This window comes from Bos mutus, chromosome 19 (genome assembly GCF_027580195.1).
Source record: "Bos mutus isolate GX-2022 chromosome 19, NWIPB_WYAK_1.1, whole genome shotgun sequence".
NCBI lineage: Eukaryota > Metazoa > Chordata > Mammalia > Artiodactyla > Bovidae > Bos > Bos mutus.
The window spans coordinates 37,269,215-37,287,512 of record NC_091635.1 but is presented as its reverse complement, the minus strand read 5'-3'; the positions used below and the strand labels follow the sequence as shown (position 1 = coordinate 37,287,512).

At 58.1% G+C, this 18,298-nt stretch overlaps 1 protein-coding gene across 1 annotated transcript; it reads left to right on the top strand.

Annotated features, from left to right (window-relative positions):
• Positions 1 to 10,876: 10,876 nt before the first annotated feature.
• On the top strand, positions 10,877 to 16,974 carry FSCN2 (fascin actin-bundling protein 2, retinal). The gene is made up of 5 exons (XM_005905405.2): positions 10,877 to 12,089; positions 15,516 to 15,672; positions 16,027 to 16,148; positions 16,480 to 16,647; positions 16,769 to 16,974. Exons 1-5 carry the CDS (start codon positions 11,264 to 11,266, stop codon positions 16,972 to 16,974), a joined length of 1,479 nt encoding a protein of 492 aa, XP_005905467.2. The 5' UTR covers positions 10,877 to 11,263.
• Positions 16,975 to 18,298: the final 1,324 nt, after the last annotated feature.

Sequence of the window (18,298 nt, the reverse complement as noted above, 5' to 3'; positions counted from 1 at the left end):
CTGTCTGCTCCCCGCTACTACTCCAAAGGCTGCAGCTGGGGTGAGCAGAGTGGTGCGGGGCGAGGTCAGGGCCGAGGTCGAGTCGGTTCCGGACGGGTCACCCGGGCCTTCGCCGCACCCACATTCCCGGGCTCGGACTTCCCGGGGAAGCTGCGCTCCGGGGGCGGGGCCTATAGAGCCCGGCCCCGCCCACTCCGGACTCGCTGGCGGGGCCTAGGGTAGCTTTTCCTAATTTGGTCCCGGGGCGGGTCCCAGGCCTCGAGTCCTAGCGCGCGCCTCCCCGTCCCCCGGCTCGCTTCCACCTCCGGGAGCCTGACCCCAGCCCCAGCACCGGCTTTCCCTGGGCCCTTTGGGGTCAGCGCCGGAGTCCCGGGAGAAGCTAGGTCCAGCGGGCGGCGGAGAGAGTGCGGAAGAGGCTGCCTCTGAAGCAGCGCCAACTGGGTCCGGAAGCCTGGGGCGCCCTGCCACCCACGGCCATTCTGCGCCCCCTCTGTTAGCGGGTTTCAGATCTGGGACCGCCCGTTCACCGCTCAACCCGCATCTCCGCAACGGGTTGCGGGCAGGGCACTGCACGCATGGCCCTGCAGACTGGGGAGGTGGGCGCCAGTGCCCGCAGGCAACACGCACCTCTCCAGATCAGGCACGGGCTGGGTGCGGGTCATCCCCTGTAAGCAGCGAGTTTGGAGGCTTGGGCCAGGAGATGGCGCTCTGGCCGGTCGCGGCGGCCCGGAGCGTCCAGCTCTAAAACAGGCCACTGTCATTCCCAGGTGGGCCGCCAGGTGGATCCCGCTATCGCGGCAAAGTGCCCCGGGTCGGGCGAGGACTGGGCGAGTCGGGGCCGCACCTGTCAGCCCCACCCTAACCCTCCACCGGGCTGGCCGGGGCCTCCCGCACAACACCGGCAGCCACTGACCCGGGCTGGGGAGGTCGCTGTCGGTGGCCGCTGAGTCACTGCCGCCCAAGGGTGACAGGGAGTGGCTTGGGAGTGGCCGGTGACTTCAGTCCGTACTGACGCAGGGAGACAAGGTGGGATTGGGGTCAGCCTGTACCCAGGGCAACAGAAGAAGGGAGGGCCAGGGCCACCACTCAGGAGGCAGGGCCAGCCCACCCCTATGTCCCTGTACCTTCTGTTCAGGGAGCAGACAGCACCCACAGAGGGATCCCAAAGCTAGAGCAGACCCTGGGCCTGAGTGTGTCTGTTGGATACACAGCTGGTTTAGATGGCAGCTGCCATACCGTCTGCTCACCGGACACGCTGGGTTATTTCAGCAGCTAGACCACCTGGGCAGATGGCCATAGATAACCAGTTCAGAGAGGAGGAGGAGGCTCAGAGAGGCCGAGGTTGGTTTGAGGACGCACAGCATGATTTGAGGGGTGGGACTCTGAGCCCCTCCCCCAACTACACACATCCTGCTGGCATGGGCAGGCCTGGGTTGGGGGCCGAAGGGGTGTGTGTTCAAACCACTTCTCTAGAAGCTATGCAAGGGCTGTCAGCTGGGGGGCTAGGTCATTTGGGGTTGGGTTAGCCCCAGGAATGTGGGAGTGGGAGCTGGTGGAGGTGCAGCCTCTAGGGAACCTGGAGTGCCACGCCAGGGCAACAAGACCCAGAACGCCCTGGGGTGGGTGGGTGGGTAGGGAGTTGAGGGCAGACTCATGAGGTCTCCCTGAAAGTTGATAGGCAGGGGGCAGAGAGAGCCAGATTGGGGTCAGGTCATTCCTGGGAAAGGACAGAGGATGCCCATGGGCAGGTGGCCAGAGCGGCACCTCTGCCTCCCTGGGTGACAGGTGAGTCACCCTACCTGTGTGTCCACCAGGGCCTGTGTGAGTGAATTGTCTCGGAGCCAGCCCCCAGGAGCAGCCCTGACCCACAGGAGTCAGCCAGGGTTAGCAGTACTGAGCAGGCTCACAGACCCACTCCTGCCCACAGCATTTTCTTCCCTACTTTGCCCAGACACAGACTGAGTGTGGGGCTGGGAAGGGGCAGGCCTAGGGCCTGTAAGTAGGAGCAAGTTGGCATATCTGCAGGTGCCTGTGTCTTACCTACCTGGGAACAAGGGAGGGAGTTTCAAGATGAAAATGTTCCCTCGGATTTTTTGGATGAATGTTCAGCATGCAGGATCTTATTTCCCTGTTAGTTGCTCAGTCGTATCTGATTCTTTGTAACCCCATGGACTGTATCTGCCAGGCTCCTCTGTCCACGGAATTCTCCAGGCAAGAATACTGGAGTGGGTTGCCATTCCCTTCTGCAAGGGATCTTCCCAATCCAGAGATCAAACCCAGGTCTCCCATATAGCAGGCAGATTCTTTACCACCTGAGCCACAAGGGAAGCCCTATAATACTAGAGTGGTTTGCCATGACGTCCTCCAGGGGATCTTCCCGAATCAGGGATCGAACCCGCATCTCTTATATCTCCTGTATTGGCAAGGGTGTTCTTTACCACCTGGGAAGCCCTAGTTCCCTGACTAGGGATCAAGCCCACACCCCCTGAGTGAAAGGATGGACTCTATTCCACTGGATGGCCAGGGAAGTGCTATGTTCCCTCAGGCATTGAAGACTTGACTCCCTGGCTCTTCCTACTACTGCTCTTGGGATATGGTTGTCATTTGAGCCCCAACCCAGAGTCCATGGTTTTTTGTGTTTCTCCACAAGAGTTTGTTGGGCTTCCCAGGTGGCGCTAGTGGTAAAGAACCTCCCGCCAATGCAGGAGACTAAGAAACATGGGTTTGATTCCTGGATCAGGAAGATCCCCTGGAGGAGGGCATGGCAACCCACTCCAGTATTCTTGCTTGGAGAATCCCATGAACAGAGGAGCCTGGGAGGTAGGCTCCTGGTGGGTAGCAAAGAGTAGGACACGACTGAAGTAGCTTAGCATGCATGCACAAGAATTTAGGCTTTCCCCCTTTTTTTCCAGCTGATCTGAGATTTCTGGGGTACCAGTACTGAAGACTTCTCATTCTTGTCTTGACCATTACTAAGCCCTAGGCCCTCAATGTCCTTCAGTTCTTCGGAATTTTCTCATGTTATTTCTTTCATATTTTCCCTCTATCCTGTTTTATTTTTTCTGTTCTTTGGTTTGGGGTTTTCTATTAATAGGCTGGTCATACCTCCTGGTTGAATCTTTTAATCATCCTATTTTTCCTTCTATCTCTTTATATTTTTTTAACTTCCTGTAATGATTTTCAACTTGTTCTGACCCTGCAGTGGAATTTAATTTTATTTATTTATTTTAGTTACACAGTGCAGCATGTGGATCTTAGTTCCCTGACCAGGGATTGAACCCATGCCCCCTGCAGTGGAAGCGTGAATTCTTAACCACTAGACCTCCAAGGAAGTCCTACAGTGGATTTAAAATTAGTTATTATGGTTTAAAAAAATTTTTTTGAGACACTTTAAGATGCACTAATTTTTTTTACCATTTGTCACACTTGTCTTATTTTCTTTTTATTTTTCTCTTTTAATTTCTAAACCATTTGGGAGTTGGTCTCAGACATTCTGACCTTTACTCCTTAATATTTCAGTGTCTTTTCCCTAAGAACAGGGACATTGTCTTATATAACCACAGTACAGCAACCAAAATCAGGCAGTTTCACATCAATATGACACAGTTTATCTAATCTGCAGTCTGAATTTCAGTGATGACAGTTGTCCCAATAATGTCCTACACAGAATTTTTTCCTGACCTAATCCAAGATCTGCATTGCATTTAGTTATCCTAACTTATGACACACTTAATCCCCAGAGCCTCACTCCTGTTCTCTGTACCATTTATAGCATATCACCTATAGGTGAGAAGATTTTTATCAGAAGCAGACCAGCACTAATGCCTCAAGCTGAGTGGCTTGGCATGGTCCCCATGGGAACCATTTGATGAAGGTGCCCATGTGCAGAGCCTGTTTGACTGTAGGACCAGGCAATGAACCATTTCTGTTTTGGCCCAGAAGTCAGAGATGGAGCTTAGTCCATTTTGGATCCCCAGCAAGGTTTCTGGCACACAGTAGGTACTTAATAAGTGCCTGTGATTGTTGGACATGAAGTGTCTGATTCTTTCATGATGGCCTGAGCCTCTGCAGATAGATTTGGGCTTGGCATGGGTGTTTGGCTGAGAAAAGAAGAGAATGTAAAGGCAAAGGAGAAAAGGAAAGATACCCCCATCTGAATGCAGAGTTCCAAAGAATAGCGAGGAGAGATAAGAAAGCCTTCCTCAGCGATCAATGCAAAGAAATAGAGGGAAACAATAGATGAGAAAGTCTAGAGATCTCTTCAAGAAGATTAGAGATACCAATGGAACATTTCATGCAAAGATGGGCACAATAAAGGACAGAAATGGTATGGACCTAAACAGAAGCAGAAGATATTACAAAGATGTGGCAAGAATTCACAGCAGAACTATACAAAAAACATCTTCATAACCCAGATAACCACGATGGTGTGATCAGTCACCTAGAGCTAGACATTCTGGAATGTGAAGTCAGGTGGGCCTTAGGAAGCATCACTATGAACAAAGGTAGTGGAGGTCATGGAATTCCAGTTGAGCTATTTCAAATCCTAAAAGATGATGCTGTGAAAGTGTTGCACTCAATATGCCAGCAAATTTGGGAAACTCAGCAGTGACCACAGGACTGGAAAAGGTCAGTTTTCATTCCAGTCCCAAAGAAAGGCAATGCCAAAGAATGCTCAAACTACTGCGCAATTGCACTCATCTCACACACTAGCGAAGTAATGCTTAAAATTCTCCAAGTCAGGCTTCAACAGTATGTGAACCGTGAACTTCCAGATGTTCAAGCTGGTTTTAGAAAAGGCAGAGGAACCAGAGATCAAATTGCCAACATTTGTTGGATCATTGAAAAAGCAAAAGAGTTCCAGAAAAATGTCTACTTCTGCTTTGTTGACTCCAGCAAAGCCTTTGACTGTGTGGATCACAACAAACTGTGGAAAATTCTTCAAGAGATGGGAATACCAGACCACCTGACCTGCCTCCTGAGAAATCTGTATGCAGGTCAAGAAGCAACAGTTAGAACTGGACATGGAACAATAGACTGGTTCCAAATAGGAAAAGGAGTACGTCAAGGCTGTATATTTTCACCCTGCTTATTTAACTTATATGCAGAGTACATCATGTGAAATGCTGGGCTGGAAGAAGCACAAGCTGGAATCAAGATTGCCAGGAGAAAAAAAAAAAAGATTGCCAGGAGAAATATCAATAACCTTAGATACGCAGATGATACCATCCTTATGGCAGAAAGTGAAGAACTAAAGAGCCTCTTGATGAAAGTGAAAGAGAAGAGTGAAAAAGCTGGCTTAAAACTCAACATTCAGAAAACCAAGATCATGGCATCTGGTCCATCATTTCATGTCAAATAGATGGGGAAACAATGGAAACAACGAGAGACTTTATTTTTGGGCTCCCAAATCACTGCAGATGGTGACTGCAGCCATGAATTAAAAGATGCTTGCTCCTGGAAGAAAAGCTATGACCAACCTAGATAGCATATTAAAAAGCAGAGACATTACTTTGCCAACAAAGGTCTGTCTAGTCAAACCTATGGTTTTTCCAGTAGTCATGTATGGATGTGAGAGTTGAACTGTAAAGAAAGCTGAGCACAAAAGAATTGATGCTTTTGAATTGTGGTGTTGGAGAATACTCTTGAGTTCCTTGGACTGCAGGGAGATCCAACCAGTCCATCCAAAGGAAATCAGTCCTGAATATTCATTGGAAGGACTGATGCTGAAGCTCAAACTCCAATACTTTGGCCACCTGACATGAAGAACTGACTCATTTGAAAAGCCCCTGATGCTGGGAAAGATTGAGGGCAGGAGGAGACGGGGACGACAGAGGATGAGATGGTTGGATGGCATCACCAACTTGATGGACATGAGTTTGAGCAAGCTCTGGGAGTTGGTGATGGACAGGGAGGCCTGGCGTGCTGCAGTCCATGGGGTCACAAAGAGTCAGACACAACTGATCGACTGAACTGAACTGAACTGAACTGGGTGTCTGTGTGTGTGTGTGTGTGTACAGGCATCTGTGTGTGTTTTTGTGTGAAGGTGCACCCAGGCAGAGTCTGGGCAGAGGCTTCTGTGGTCACCTGCAGAATTGTGAGCTCCTGACTGTCCATGCCAAGTATTGACACACCTTAGGCACTGGTGTGTCTGGAAACCCAGGTGGGCAGTAGGCAGTCATATTTTGATGAAGCTGACCTGGTCCTCACTCAGTCCCATACAGCCGGGACTCACTAGGATAATATGAGTGCTCCTCTTATCCCAAGAATGTGCAAAGGTCCTGAGGTGTGGGTGCTGGAAGATTGCCCAGTGGTCATTGCCCTCAATCTTGTCCTTGTGGTCCCTTTGGAAACTTTTGGCCTTGCTGGAGCCTGGAGGCCTCTGGTCTCTCCCTCCCCCTCCTGCCAGATATAGCCCTCATCTCCTACTCTCCCCAGCCCCTCACCTTATGGCTTTACAAGAGACAAAAACTAGGAGATTCACCAACTTCGCACCCTGACAGCCCCAAGTGGGGGTCTCCCCAGCCCAGCCAGTAGGTCTCTGCTTAAAGTGGAACTGCCGAGATGGTGTGTGTGTGTGGGTGCATGTACATGTGTGTGTGTGTGTGTGTGTGTGTGTGTGTGTGTGTGTGTGTGTAGATGAGGGTCTTGGGAGGAGGGGTCGGTGGGGGAGGTGAGAGGTCTTGAGAGATGGTGGTGGGTGGAGCAGGCCGGGCACCCCCAGTGTTTGCCCAGACGGTGCAGTCTGAGATGTGGGCGCCCCCTCCTTCTGCCCTGCTGAGGGGAGCTGTCACCCTAAACCGCCAGCAGGCCTCCAGTAAACCAACCTAGTCCCCCGCCCGCCCGTGTAAGTGGAACTGCGGGGCAGCAGAGAGCTCCGCCATGAAAAAATCATGAGGACACCAAGCTGTGGGCCTGTTTCAGGAACAATGCAGGAGTCTAGGCCCTGGGCACCTGCCGAGCTGGACCCCAGAAGCAGATGATGAGCCCAGGAGTGAGGAAATCAGGGCTTCGGGCTGTGCCCAGCGGCACCTGGACCACCAGGACGGCCCTCACCTTGTGGGGCCGAGGAGTCTGGGGCAGAGGGTTAAGGAGAGACGGCAGAGGCCTGGCATGGGAGGGATGGTGTGCCCAGGGTGGGGTGGGAGAACACCATCTAGGGCAGCAGCTGGCCAAGGCCTGGGGCTGAGGCTCTGGGGTGAGGCGTCAGCGATCTGCTCTGTGAGGAGTAATTCCCAGACTCACTGCCCTGCGGGCCCTTCTGCCGTTGCTCAGCGCCGGGAGTCCAGACCTGATTTGGGAAAGGTGTGACTGTGGAGGTTCCTTAGCCGGTGGGGCTGCCCTTGCCCCTATCCTGGGCCAGTTTCCAGGGCTCCAGGCCAGCTGAGGCAGGGAGGGCCCCCTCCCCCAGCCTGCACACACACAGCACCTGTGCCAGCTCACACCACCAGCATCAGCGTTGCCCGGGCACCGAGCCTGGCGCACGCTCTGGTTGCCATGGCAGCAGGCAGCGTGCTGGCAGGAACCCAGGCTGGGCTCTAGCATCAAGGGCTGGCTGTCTAGACGTGCAGAGGTGGGGGTGCTTTCCCTGGTAGCCCCGGAGGGGTATGGCTGGGGGGAGTGGGAGGGGGTCCCTCCAAATGGCTAGGACTGCCCAATCCCCAGCATTCCAGGAAAGGAACAGTTTCCTGAGAGCTACAGGGTGAATGTTAGAGGTCTGGGGGGCTTTAAGGCCCTCTCTGCTCCTGGTCCCACCTGGACACTAAGGGGGGCAGGAGGTCGAGGATCAGCCCCAGCCTTGTCTGCTGGGGGCGTCTGATAGCTGAGGCCACTCCCACCTTCCGGGGCCAGCTGTGGTCCGAAGGGCCCATCTGGCTGTGTCCATCCACAGATGGCAGGGCCAGAGGCATGGCTCGTTGCAGGAAATGGCGCCCTCCTCCAGTCAAACATACTAAAGTTGGTGTGTTAGACGGCCTGACATCTGTGCTCAGGCCTGGTCCCGGTTGCAGATGCCAGCTCAGGGTGGGTTCATGCCCCCACCCCTGGGAAGGGATGGGGTCAGGTTCAGAAGTGAGCAGGGCAAGTGAATAGGGCTCCCAGAGTGGCAAGGACCTTTTATGTCCCAGGGCGAAGGCTGGACAAGGCAGTGGTGGGCACATTTGTGTGCCCCAAGTGGGTGGCTGTATGGACAAGTTCTGGCAGGGGGCATGGGGTTCTGTGGGAAGGGTGCTCCCCATTGCCTGCGGATGCTGCCCCAGTGTGAGAGGAGCCCCTGAAACAAACTCCCTTAGGCCACCCACAGCCTGGTCATCCTGCTGGGCAGCCCCGAGGGGGTTCTGAGGCTGGGATCCAGAGTAGCATCTCCAAGCTGGGGCTGACCCAGCAGATGACTGTGGCTCACTCTGCCCAATTCCTGCCTGTGTGTACTTACACACACACACACACACACACGGCCAGACTTGCAGGCATCCTGCCCCACCTATCAGCAGATGCTGGGCCCATCACACAGGAACCCCCACATCAAACATTCACAGGCAGTTATTAAGTACCTACTGTGTGCCAGAGCCTTGCAGGGGATCCAGAAAGGAACCATGACCCTAGCAGGCAGCTGGGCGAGGCCCTGAGATCCTGATGGGGGGAGGGAGGAAGGGAGGGAGGAGGGACCATCTGTGCAATCCCCCTCCCTTCAAGGAAGCCTGTGCTGGAAGGGCCGCCTCTCAGAGCCCACCCCCCAGCCCCCGGGGCCTGAAACGCCACCCGGCTCATGCCCCTGGATCAGTGCCGGGGAGCCCCACCCTACCCCCACTTGGGGCTGTGGGGCCTGAGAATTGAGAGGCCACGGCACTTCTGGCTCTGCTGCTGAGAGGCTGCCTGGAGCCAGGCCTGCTTAGCGCCTGGTGGCTGGGCTTCCTCCCGCGGGGCACGTGATGCCTGTGAGCGCCCTGCCAGCACCAGTCAGCGCTAATGAGGCCGTCGTGCTAATCGGCCCGGCTGGGCTCCTTCAGAAGGCTGGCTGGGAGTTGGGAGTGCAAGGAGAGAACAGTGCCCATGCCTGGGGTGGCCACGGCCACAGCTGCCCCTCGGGCTGCCCATACACACAGGAACTGAAGTGCGGACAGCATCACGGCTGGTACGCCCAAACCAGGACGTTTCCCTGGCATCAAGCGCTGGGCAATGCAGTCCCCTGGGAACGTGGGGGGATTTCATGTGGGCATCATCTCTGTGGAGGGGGTGCAACCCCAGATGGCATCTCCCTACCATGGGGTGCCTGGCACACAGCCTAGTCAGTCAGTGTCCCGTAAACACCTGTGGGCCACAGAGGTGGACGACACTAGCCAAGACCAGTTCCTCGCTCAGTATGCACCATGCTGTCATGGGGATTTGTGTGCAGACCTATCTCCCTGAACCCCAGTGTGAACCCCTCAAGCAAGGGGTCGGGTCTCCTGGTCTCCTGCTCAGTGTCTGCACATGCCTGGGGAGGTCACTGCCCGGGATTGGGAACATGGAGGAACGACTCCAGAGCCGTGTGCCCATCCGCCCCACCCACCTCCTGGGGCCTCCGCATGCCCAACCTGAGGCCCCTTCATTCTGTTGGACCCTCACATGGCCTTGAAAGGGATGGAGGGGTGATGCCTGGAGCATCAAGAGCAAGACTCAGGAGGCCAAGGCTGGAAGTGCCCTGTGGCTCCCACTCCGGGTCCCCAGGGAGGCCTGAGGGTCACATGCTGAGATGAGGAAGAAGACACCGAGGCTGGCCCGGGCCCAGGGCAGGTGGCTCTGGTTTCACTACTTGGCTCCTGGCCCCTGAGGCAGGTGCAAGAGACAGACAGGCAGGGCGAAGCTGAGCAGGCCCACCGCAGCCCCCTAAGACAGCATCCACAGGCTCAGGGTTTGGGGAGGTACAACAGGGTGGGACCCCAGAGACTGAGCTGGGAGGTACCAGGGTCCGAGGGAGTCAGCTGTGGCTTCTCCTAGCCTGCTACCCTTATCCTTCTGCTGGGAAGGCTTTGCTTCTGTGCGATAGTGGGACCCGGCCCATTAAGGACCCCATAAGGACCCACAGTCAGGCCAGTCGCTCTATGTAGTGTGAGTGGCAGTTCAGGGGTCCCCAGGGCCATTCATCAAGGCTGGCTTCACCAGAGCCCACCCATGGCAGACAGAGCAACCTCATAGGCCCTGAGAGTCGCTCAGGGTACAGGGGTCGGGTCCGAGCCTGGCCCTGTGACCCCAAGTCCCGCGGCCTGCCACCTCCTCATGCTGCCCAGGATGACGCCTGCTCCACACGTGTGCTCCCAGGTCACCCTCTCGCTGTGCAGCCCGCGAGTTGGGCGTGACTGTCTCCATCACACAGCTGCCACCTCAGCCCAAACCGAGGGCCCTTCCCCCCAGGGCCCGGCAAAGCCAGGCTGCCTGGCCAGTGTGAATCTGGCTGAGCAGCTGCCTCTTCACACCTGGCATGGATCTGGGTGCCATGAGTACCAGGATGGGGGGGTTGCCTGGCCCGCTCACTGGTACTGACAGCCCTGCCTGCCACTTTCCCAGCTACAGGTCATCCTTGGGAAGCACCAGACTCGGGGCTGCAGGCTGTGACCCAGGGGCTGCTGAGGAGGACAGTGCAAGGCTCAGTCACAGCCGCCCAGGTAGCAGCAAGGAATCAGAGAAGCGGTAACTGGATCTGGCGGCCGAGGGTGGAGGGCTGCGATCGGGTTGCGGCCACACGCAAGTTTTCCACCAGGCAGCTTTCTCTACCCCGGGAAAGAGCTGGGCTGGGCTGGCGAGTCTGTGCAGTGGGTCTGGGGGCCCGGAGGTGGGCAAGGAGAGAGGCCAAGACTGGGGGGTGGGTATCCAGAGGGTGGGGCACAGTGCCGGAGCCAGGGCCGGGCAGCCGCCAGTGAGCACAAAGAGGTGGTCAGCCCTGCGGCGAGTGGCACTCTCCAGCCCCGCCGGCCCCGGGCTCTGGCCCCTGGGCAGTCCGGGAGTGGCTGAAATCCAAGCTGGGGTAACGAAAGGCTGTTCCTAAGCCGGCACACTTCTGATCCGCCCTCCCACCCTCCCTCTGCTGCCCGCTGGCCATGTAAGAGCTGCCTGGGCCCTCCACTGCTGGTCAGAGGCAGCATCTGAGAGGGCAGCGGGTCCATGACGCCAGCCGGGCCTGGGGGGCGTGGGCCAACCCAGACGAGCCGGGCCTCTAGGGGACCTCAGGGGCCGTGAGCACAGAGAGAGCTTCCTGGGCCCCCGTCGGGGACCTCAGCCAGGCCCGAAGATGCCTACCAATGGCCTGCACCAGGTGCTGAAAATCCAGTTTGGCCTCGTCAATGACACTGACCGCTACCTGACGGCCGAGAGCTTTGGCTTCAAGGTCAACGCCTCAGCACCCAGCCTCAAGCGGAAGCAGATGTGGGTGCTGGAGCCGGACCCAGGGGAGGGCACTGCTGTGCTGTTTCGCAGCAGCCACCTGGGCCGTTACCTGTCGGCCGAGGAGGACGGGCGTGTGGCCTGCGAGGCGGAGCGGCCGGGTCGTGACTGCCGCTTCCTGGTCCTGCCGCAGCCCGACGGGCGCTGGGTGCTGCAGTCGGAACCGCACGGCCGCTTCTTTGGTGGCACCGAGGACCAGCTGTCCTGCTTCGCCACGGCCATCACCCCAGCCGAGCTGTGGACAGTGCACCTGGCCATCCACCCGCAGGCCCACCTGCTGAGCGTGAGCCGGCGGCGCTACGCACACCTATGCCCGCAGGAAGATGAGATCGCAGCGGACAGCAATACGCCATGGGGTGTGGACGCGCTTGTCACGCTCATCTTCCAGAACCGGCAGTACTGCCTCAAGTCCTGTGACAGCCGCTACCTGCGCAGCGACGGCCGCCTCGTCTGGGAGCCTGAGGCTCGTGCCCGCTACACGCTTGAGTTCAAGGCGGGCAAGTTGGCCTTCAAGGACTGCGATGGCCACTACCTGGCACCTGTGGGCCCCGCGGGCACGCTCAGGGCGGGCCGCAACACACGGCCTGGCAAGGACGAGCTCTTCGACCTGGAGGAGAGTCACCCACAGGTGGTGCTGGTGGCCGCCAACCACCGCTACGTGTCCGTGCGGCAAGGTAACGGGGTGCGGGCCTGTGTGTGTGTGTGTGTGTGTGTAGGGTCCTGTAGTGAGTGGCTCCGGGTTGAGGGGTGAGAATACACTTGTAGAATACAGTGGGCCGTAGGCCAGGTATGGGGTCCCTGCTGAGCCTCAGGCCCGCCGGACAGCTGCTGAACGCAGGATGGGCAGCGCCCAGGTGGAGGTGGTTGAGGCCCAGGCTTGCTGTGGTGAGGGGCAGGAGGGCAGGCCCCATCCGCACCAGGCTGCCCCCTGACCGCCCTTCCCCTTTTCTTCTATCACCCCACTTCTGAACTTTAAAGGAAATTGGGGCTATGGCCAAGGGCAGCGAGGGCAGGCAGCAGGAATGGAGTGGGGCGGGATCCTGGGGGCCTTCCAGTCCAGGGAGATGCAAGCGGCTCCTCCAGAGCCTGGACTCCTTGGTGGGAAGACACTCTCTGCTCAGCAGGTGTCGAGTGGCTCCCCCCAGGTCCCCGATCATTGGTCACCTGCTTCATGTGACCCGCGGGCCCTTCTACACATGATCACCTGCCTATGGGGTGAACATGGGCAGCTCCTACTTCCCCTCGAGGAAAGTGAGGTTCCAGAGTGGCTCCATGCTGCCTGGACTCCTGGCTCTGTGCACCCAGAAGGGGTGGGTGTACCCGGACCCGGCTCACTGCCACCACCTGGTCCCAGCCCTGAGCACATAGAGGGGTGGCCAGCTGTGGCTCTAGGGACTCCTACCTGTCGTTTGGATCTTCAAGGCCAGTGCTGAGTAGGGACCGGCATTCAGCAAACACCCCTGAATCCTTGTGGAGTGTGGTTGGGCCCTGAGGTGTAAGGGAGGACAGACAGCCCCAGTCTTTCCCGTCACAGGTCCTACTGTCTGGCCACACTGCTTTCTGGCCTTGACCAAGGCCCATATGCTTGGTTTGCCAGTAAAAGGTGGGCAGTAGTGGGGAAAGCTTTCTCTGTGAGTCAAAGGAAATGCTGGCTACAAAGCATTTGTCCACGTTCAGCTTGTGAGCGAGACAAGTGGTAGTGTGGATGGTGGTGATGGTAAGGGTGCCATGGTGACAGAGCTGGTGCCGGTGGCCCTGCTGCTGATGGTGATGGTATTGGTGCTGATGGAGATGACGGTGGTGGTGGTGGTGAGGGGGGATGGTAGCCGTATAAACCATTTTTCATTCTTTGGATTACCCTGCATCTGACCCGATCCCTTTGATGGGGGAATTCCCGCACAAAGGAACAGATTCACCTCCCCACCAGCACCACTGTGAGGCCAGAGGTACCTACATTCACCTCCCTGCTTTCCTTGCATAAGCCTGGGGGCACCAGACCTGGCCCTGAGATGTTCCGATGTTGACTGCTAACCAGTGATTCAGGGAAGCAGAGTGTGGCATCTCAGGCTGAGGGAGCAGGGGATAGAGCCGCTAGGTTTTCAGGCAGCTGGGGTGGTGGCTTCTGCAGAGTGGGCTGCTGGTCCCTTGGTCCCTGTCATTTTGCTGGCCAGGTAGCCCCCAGACTTGTCTCCTTCCCCCAGGCCAGGGCGTTTGTGAGCAAATTGGCTTTTCCTGTTGATTTTTTTTTTCTTTCCCAACCTCCATCAGCCAGAGTCTGCTTGTTTCTGCTATGTCCACTGCCAGCCCTCACTGATGTGGCATTGCTGCCAGGCTGCCCAACAAGCAGTGTTTGCTGCTGCAAGTAACAATGGCTGCTTATTGGCTTAAGCCACGAGGACACTAATATCTCGCCTAAGTAGAGGTCTGCGGGCACAGGGGTGGTGGGGTCCCAAACAGGCACCACATCCAGCTCAGTGGCATCACCAAAGTCCTCTGCTCTTTCCTCTTTGAGGAACTGCTCTCCCAGGACAGCTCTGACCTCAGACTGGTGCCCCTGTGGTTACAAGACGGCTGCTGCTATTCCAGACCTCACGTCCAAACAGAACAAAGTCCAAAGGGAAGAGGGGCACTGGCTCTTCTTGTGGCTTTGCAGGAGTAAGAATAGGTCTCCTGTAAATGCTCTCAGACACCCCTTCTTGCTCACACATCCACCACTTGATCAATCCCTCCTGGGACAGTAGGGTCCATACTCTTTGCTGGCACCAGCCAGGACTCCATGAGACCCTGATGCTGCAAGATCGGGGTCCCAGGAGCAGCCAACTGTGTGAGACCGAGCCCCTGGGCTGTATCCTATCTAGAGAGGGTGTGTGGAAGGTGATGCTGGGGACAGCAAGAGGCTTGACCTCAGAGATGGGGATGAAAAACTTGAAGCCACAGCCTCAGACTCCTGGCTTCACGCCTCCCTTTAGTACCTGTCGGATGGCTCCCTCACCTTCTCAGGTCCTGCTTCAGGGAGGCCATCCCTGGCCAAAACCCCAGCAGTCGTGGGCACTGGACATACCATTTTTGTTGTCCACTGCTCCCCCGGGCCAGCGTCTGGAGAACAAGGCCATTGTCTTGTTATTGCTGATCACAGGCTGGGGGCAGCAGGAGCTCACTTTGTGCAGCACTGCTGATGGGATGGTGGGGTTGGCAAGGAGAAGGGGTCACTTTCTTGGGATCTGATCAGTGATCTGTGTAAGAAGGGAGACAGACTCCAGTCTGGGGGACAAAGAGGACAAAGCCATGGCCCCCCCTCTCCAGTCTGGGCCCTGCGTGCTGCCCCACTTCCTTCCCAGGGAGCGGGGCAGGACAGGATATGGCCCTGACCCTTCAGCCCTGGTGGGGGTATGCCCCACTCCCTTCTGCTCTGCTTGCTGGAACTGCTGGGGCTCTGCCTCAGTGGAACTCTGATCTGCCAGTTGCGATGAAACAAGGATGTGGTTTATGGGAAGATACCAGGGAAACCCCACTGCCTGACTGCTCTTCCCCACCCTGGTCATAGATGCCCCATTCATCATTCATCTCCCTCCCAAGCAGAGTCCCAAGTAGCTTTGCCCTCCCTCCGGGGTCCTGGGAGACCATACACATGTGCATGAGGGGCTGAGGAGATGACAGGGGGCCAGCCCCAGCTCAGTGCCCAGGAGCAGACCCCAGGCCCCCGCTGTGTCCTGAACCATGCTAGGGAAGGACAGGGACCCTGCTGTGTCCACCCGGCAGCTTAGAGAGGAGTTATAAATAGAGGCTGCTGTAAGTCCTGGGTCCAGAGAGCAGGAGCAAGTAGATTACCTGCTGATTAGCTGAGGCAGGGGATTTGGTGGCACGGAAGGGCCTGGCTCCTGGGGCTGTGTTGGGAACCTGGCCTCCAGGAAGCGGTGTGTGTGTGTCCACAATGTGCCTGCATGGCGCTGGGGCAGAACTCCAAATCTTCTCAAGTCCAAAGGGTTCTAGAAGAGACCCCCGCTGACTTCAGGGATGCCCCAAGAGCATGCCTTCCCATCCCTCTGCTCCCCACCCCACCCAGGGTGAGGCGTGAGGGGCTTCCCATCTCCTCCCTCCAGGGGTCAATGTCTCAGCCAACCAAGATGAAGAACTGGATCACGAGACCTTCTTGATGCAAATTGACCAGGAGACAAAGAAGTGCACCTTCTATTCCAGCACTGGGGGCTACTGGACCCTGGTCACCCACGGGGGCATCCAGGCCACAGCTACACAAGTGTGAGTGCGCCATCCTCACCTCTGTGACCCCCTGCATCTCCACCATCACCTCCTTTACACACACCACTTCCGTTGCCGTCACCACCACCTCCTCCACCATCACCACCACCATCATCATCTCCATTTCCACTACCATCTGCATCACCGCCTCCACCTCAACCATGGGGACCACGTAGCCGCCCAACCAGGGAAGAAGGCTGCTAGCGTGCAGGGCAGCTCTTCATGGTGGCGGGCGTAGCAGTGGAAGTCAAGTGCCTTGAGCGGGTGGTACTGGACTTGAAGGGGATGGGGGAGGTCTGACCCTGAGTCCCCATGTCCTGCTCCTCTGAGGGGACCTTGACCTGCTTCTTCCAGTTCTGAGAACACCATGTTTGAAATGGAGTGGCGGGGCCGACGGGTGGCCCTCAAGGCCAGTAACGGGCGCTATGTGTGCATGAAGAAGAATGGGCAGCTGGCGGCCATCAGCGATTTTGTGGGTGAGCACACCCCTCCTGCCCCGGGGAGCCTGGGGCTGGGCGCTCTGCCTGGGGGCAGTGCCAGCTCAGCCCCTGTCTCCACCCAGGGTTGGGCCCTCTCCCTCCCCATGGAGCTGCTGCTGTCTACGACAAGAGTCGTACTCCCTGGTCCAGCCCGTTGCTCTTGACGTGGGGGCTCAGATCCAGAGCCCCCGGATCTCTGCTGCACTTCTGGGGAACCAAGGGCTCACATAAGCGGTGGGCAGATCCAGGCGCACAAGCGGGGCCGGTCCTGGCCTGGCGATCTCGCGCGGCTGTGGGAAGGCCCCTCAAGCCCTTGTCTCGCCAGCAGGGGAGGACGAGGAGTTCACGCTCAAGCTTATCAACCGGCCCATCCTGGTCCTGCGCGGCCTGGACGGCTTCGTCTGCCACCGACGTGGCTCCAACCAGCTGGACACCAACCGCTCGGTTTACGACGTGTTCCACCTGAGCTTCAGCGACGGCGCCTACCAGATCCGAGGTGCGGGCAAGCGGGATGGGGCTGGGGAGCAGCGGGAGGTGGGGGCCGGAGAGAGTGGGGGCTGTGCCCAGCCCAGATCGGGGAGCGAGCCGCCCGTCAAGCCCTCTCTGCCCCACCCCAGGCCGCGGCGGCGGGTTCTGGCACACCGGCAGCCACGGCAGCGTGTGCAGCGACGGCGAGCGCGCCGAGGACTTCCTGTTCGAGTTCCGGGAGCGCGGCCGCCTGGCCATCCGGGCCCGGAGCGGCAAGTACCTGCGTGGCGGCGCCTCGGGGCTGCTGCGCGCGGACGCGGACGCGCCGGCTGGGGTTGCGCTCTGGGAATACTGAGCGCCGCCCGTCTGTCCCCCATTAAACCGTGTCTGTGACCAGCGGCTCGCGGGTCAGTGGCGCCGCTCGGGGTGCGTGGGGAAGGGTTTGCACCGACCCGCCGCAGGCCCGCTGGGCCTTTCCTGCGATGGTCGCTCGACTGCTCGACACTCCGCCATCCCTCATGCCCAGAAAATCCAAGGTTAGCGCTTGTCCAGCCGATTGAACGTCCCGAGACCCCTTCCTGGACTGCCAGTCCCAGGCCTTCTTTTGTCTGCATCACTCCTTGGCACATAGCTCCTCCCCAAGCTCGTGGGGAGTGGAGAGGACCCCCATTCTACTCAGCAGGACAGGGATGGGAGTGGGACAGTTGGGAGGAGCCTCATCCCAGTCCCCAGCAAGTCAGGTAGATTAGAGGGTCTTCAGGGTTTTCATAGCACACATCACTGCTCCCTTCCCCAGGGGCAGGGTCTTAGGGAATCCTGGAAGCACCTGATGAAGTGATCTCCAGCCCTCCCAGACAGGGTTATGTGCAGCCAACCATGGGGGAGAGGGCTCTTCTCAGCCTGTGCACTGGCCTGCTGCCACCCAGTGTAGGAAGGGTGGACCACCAGAACAAGGCCCATGGTTCACCCACAGGTCTCCCCAAACCAGCTGGCACCCAAACACCCCAGTCGCCAACGACCCCCACCCAGGCCAATACCTCCTGGAGGTGCTGGGTAACCTGGACCACAGGAGGTGGGAGTGGGTTGGGAGGTGTGCCCCCTGGGATTGGCCTAGGCCTTGAGGCCTGGGGTGATGGAGGGCTGGGGGGACAGCCTGAGCAAAAGTAGGGGGAGACCACCGGCCTCACCGACCGTTCCCCTCAGCCCACACCCTCTCCCACCCTGGGCAGCCCCCACTCTTGCCTGGGGCCTGAAGTGCCCCTTCCAGTGAGTCTGGCCAGTGTGAGGCGCTTTGGGAAAGGGGGGCAGCTGGGACTCCTCTCCAGGGCCCCCCCTTGGCTGGTTCCCTGCCTCACCGCTTCCCCACACCTTAGGGATGGCCCCACATGGGCCAACAGGTCAAGGTGGGCTCTAATGGACACTGGCCCGGAGGGGACGAGGGGACTGCCCTGCGTGCGGTCTGCACTGCCCCCTGGTGGCCTGAGGGACAAGAGGGTTGCCTGCCGGGCGCTCTTGGCACCCTTGTTCAAGTGCTCCAGTAGGCGCCAAGGAAGGTCTCCTGTTTGCTGACCTTGGCTGGACTTGGGTACTTGGCCTCAGACACGCTGAGCGGAGTCTGTGCAGCCCAGGGCAGTGGCTGGAGACGGGAGGCAGGGAAGAGGGCTTGGGGGTCCCTGTGG